Source organism: Argentina silus, assembly GCF_951799395.1.
Source record: "Argentina silus genome assembly, chromosome: 4".
Lineage (NCBI taxonomy): Eukaryota > Metazoa > Chordata > Actinopteri > Argentiniformes > Argentinidae > Argentina > Argentina silus.
In genome coordinates this window covers 22,435,993-22,438,492 of record NC_139658.1, presented here as the reverse complement: position 1 = coordinate 22,438,492, position 2,500 = coordinate 22,435,993, and the positions used below count along the sequence as shown (strand labels likewise).

Genomic DNA, 2,500 nt, shown 5'->3' with positions numbered 1-2,500 from the left:
CGACGTACAACAAATACATTTGTTTAAGTAAGCGAATCATCCATCTATCAGTCATCATAAGACAAAGTAATCAATGCTCAGGCCAGGGGCCATTGGCAGTCACAATGCTAGAAGAAGGATATTTATATCTAGTGAAACACTTGTTTCACTAGATATAATTATACACATCAGTCTTCCTTCTCTTTGATTACAGTACATTTTCCTGCTAAATTAGCTGTTCATGAGTAACCATGATGATTCAAGAGGAGTGTTGTGGTGAAATGAATAGGTTGTTGGTCTTGTAGTGTGTCCCTGGGGATGACATCATTCTGACAGGCAGCCACATCACAGCGTCTGCAGGAAGTCAGTCAGAGCCTTGTGCCAGGTGGCTGGGTCGTCCAGGTAACAGGGGTGTCCCGCCCCCTTCATCACCACCACTTTGTGATTGGCTAGATGTCTCAGGTTGCTCAGCGAGACCTCCCCAAGCTGAGTGTCCTGGTCGCCGTAGACGATCAGAGCAGGAGTCTGGAAGTAGTGGAGGACATCGTCATACATGATGTCAGTTATACATGATGTCAGTTATACATGATGTCAGGCATACATGATGTCAGTTATACATGATGTCAGGCATACATGATGTCAGGCATACATGATGTCAGTAATACATGATGTCATTATACATGTCAGTCATATATGATGTCAGTCATACATGATGTCAGGCATACATGATGTCAGTAATACATGATGTCAGTAATACATGTTAGTCATACATGATGTCAATCATTCATGATGTCAGTTATACATGCTGTCAGTCATACATGATGTCAGTCATACAGGATGTCAGTCACATCCACATCAGGTGGAGGTAGAAATCGGAGGATGGGTTCATTAATGCATGGAATGGAATATCAAACGCACGTATCAAACTCCATTTAATGCATTACAATGAGCTTGTCCTCCGATTTTCTGCCACCACCAGCCTCCCCTGATCCATGTCCAGCAGCAAGAGATGGTTAAAAGAGAGAGCAAGGTGCCCATGGAGAGCCAGTGTATCATGCCAATAAGAAAACCACACGTTATACCACCACTGTACACACACACCTGGATACTGCTGTATTGCTCTGCAGTGAACTTGTCAGTGCAGATGGGAGCTACAGGGACGTACGCCCGTACCAGAGCCTGGTTCTGGAAGAGGAATGGCAGGGAGTACATCCCACTGAGGGAGGGGCTGACCACCACAACCGGACCCAACCCCAGCCCCTCACACACCTGCTTTAGGAACCCCCCAGGGGCCAGCTCTCCCACGGCCGCTGGGGCCACTGCTGACTTAGACTGGCCGAGCCCTGGGGAGGGGGAGACGGGGAGAAGGGGGAGGAGGAGAGGGGGAGAGGGGGAGAGGGCATGGGGCACAGGTGTGGAGAGAAGGAGGGGGGTTGGGTAGGAGAGTGGGGTAGAAGGCAGAGGAATGTTGAGTAGTCTATATAGAATACGACCAGAGATAAAGTGTAAAAATGATGACAAAGACAACTGATAATGTAATAACAATGGAGTGTGTGTGTGTGTGTGTGTGTGTGTGTGTGTGTGCGTGCATGTGTGTGTGTGTGTGTGTGCGTGTGACACTTACAATTAATTATGCTAAACATAAAGACAATGATTTTAGTACGTTTTTACATTATTCATGCAAAATCCGGCAAGTTATTGCATTATCTGGTTTTATCATATTATAAATGCAAAAGTTATTACATAATGAAAAGTTATGACATGTTCCGGTGGTAATACATTATCAGTTGTTACATACATTATATAAAATGTTGTGTTTTTTTGTTTGCAGTCTATTCTGAGTTTACCTGGTAAATCGATGGCCACTGCGCAGCACCCAGCTTTGGCCAGTGTATCCAGTGTGCCTATCTTGAGCCAGTTTTCGGATGTGAAACGGATACCGTGCAGAAGTAGAACGGACAGCCTGGCTTCAGCTGTGGCCGGTTCAACTCGTCTGTAAAACAGCGGGGCCTGGCAAGACTCCACGTTCAAGCTCCCTTCTGTCATTTTAACCGCTGACATCCTGCGAAGGAGGCAGTGAAAAGTGATGTTATCCATCATGTGCTATGACATGTTAAAACACTGTGATAACATCAGGACATCCTGCAGGACATGTCAACAAGCCTAAGGTCTGCAAAGACAATTTAGTTCCGCATTTTAAATTTGCGAATTCCCAATGCGGCGTGTTGTGTAGTCCCATGTTTACATTACAGACACCAAAGGAATGTGAAGCCTATCATAAGGAATTCCAGTTTGGGATTTCTGTTCGATCTGACAGTGAAAGTTACAGTTGAGTTTATAGGCTATTCCCACATTGATCTGTCGGATCAAAGTTCGATTTTACCTTGAGCCTACATTTTGTAAATACATTTGACAGCATGTAGGAGGTAACTTTGCTTTCGGGTATCCCCTATTATAAATAAAGCTAACTTCTCTTACCTTATCGCTGTATACAAATAGAGTCGAGGAGCTGGGACTGGCT

The 2,500-nt window shown here is 45.0% G+C and overlaps 1 protein-coding gene across 1 annotated transcript in view; it reads right to left on the bottom strand.

The window, feature by feature from the left end:
- abhd14b (abhydrolase domain containing 14B) overlaps positions 1-2,500 on the bottom strand; it is a 2,957-nt gene that overhangs the window by 423 nt on the left and 34 nt on the right. The window contains exons 1-4 of the mRNA XM_083668154.1: positions 2,458-2,500; positions 1,827-2,041; positions 1,081-1,322; positions 1-504 (exon numbers count right to left, since the gene is read on the bottom strand). The exon at positions 1-504 is cut by the window's left edge and continues 423 nt beyond it; the exon at positions 2,458-2,500 is cut by the window's right edge and continues 34 nt beyond it. Coding sequence (XP_083524280.1) covers positions 325-504; positions 1,081-1,322; positions 1,827-2,040 — 636 coding nt within the window. The 5' untranslated portion in view covers position 2,041; positions 2,458-2,500 and the 3' untranslated portion in view covers positions 1-324. The remainder of the gene's footprint in view (positions 505-1,080; positions 1,323-1,826; positions 2,042-2,457) is intronic.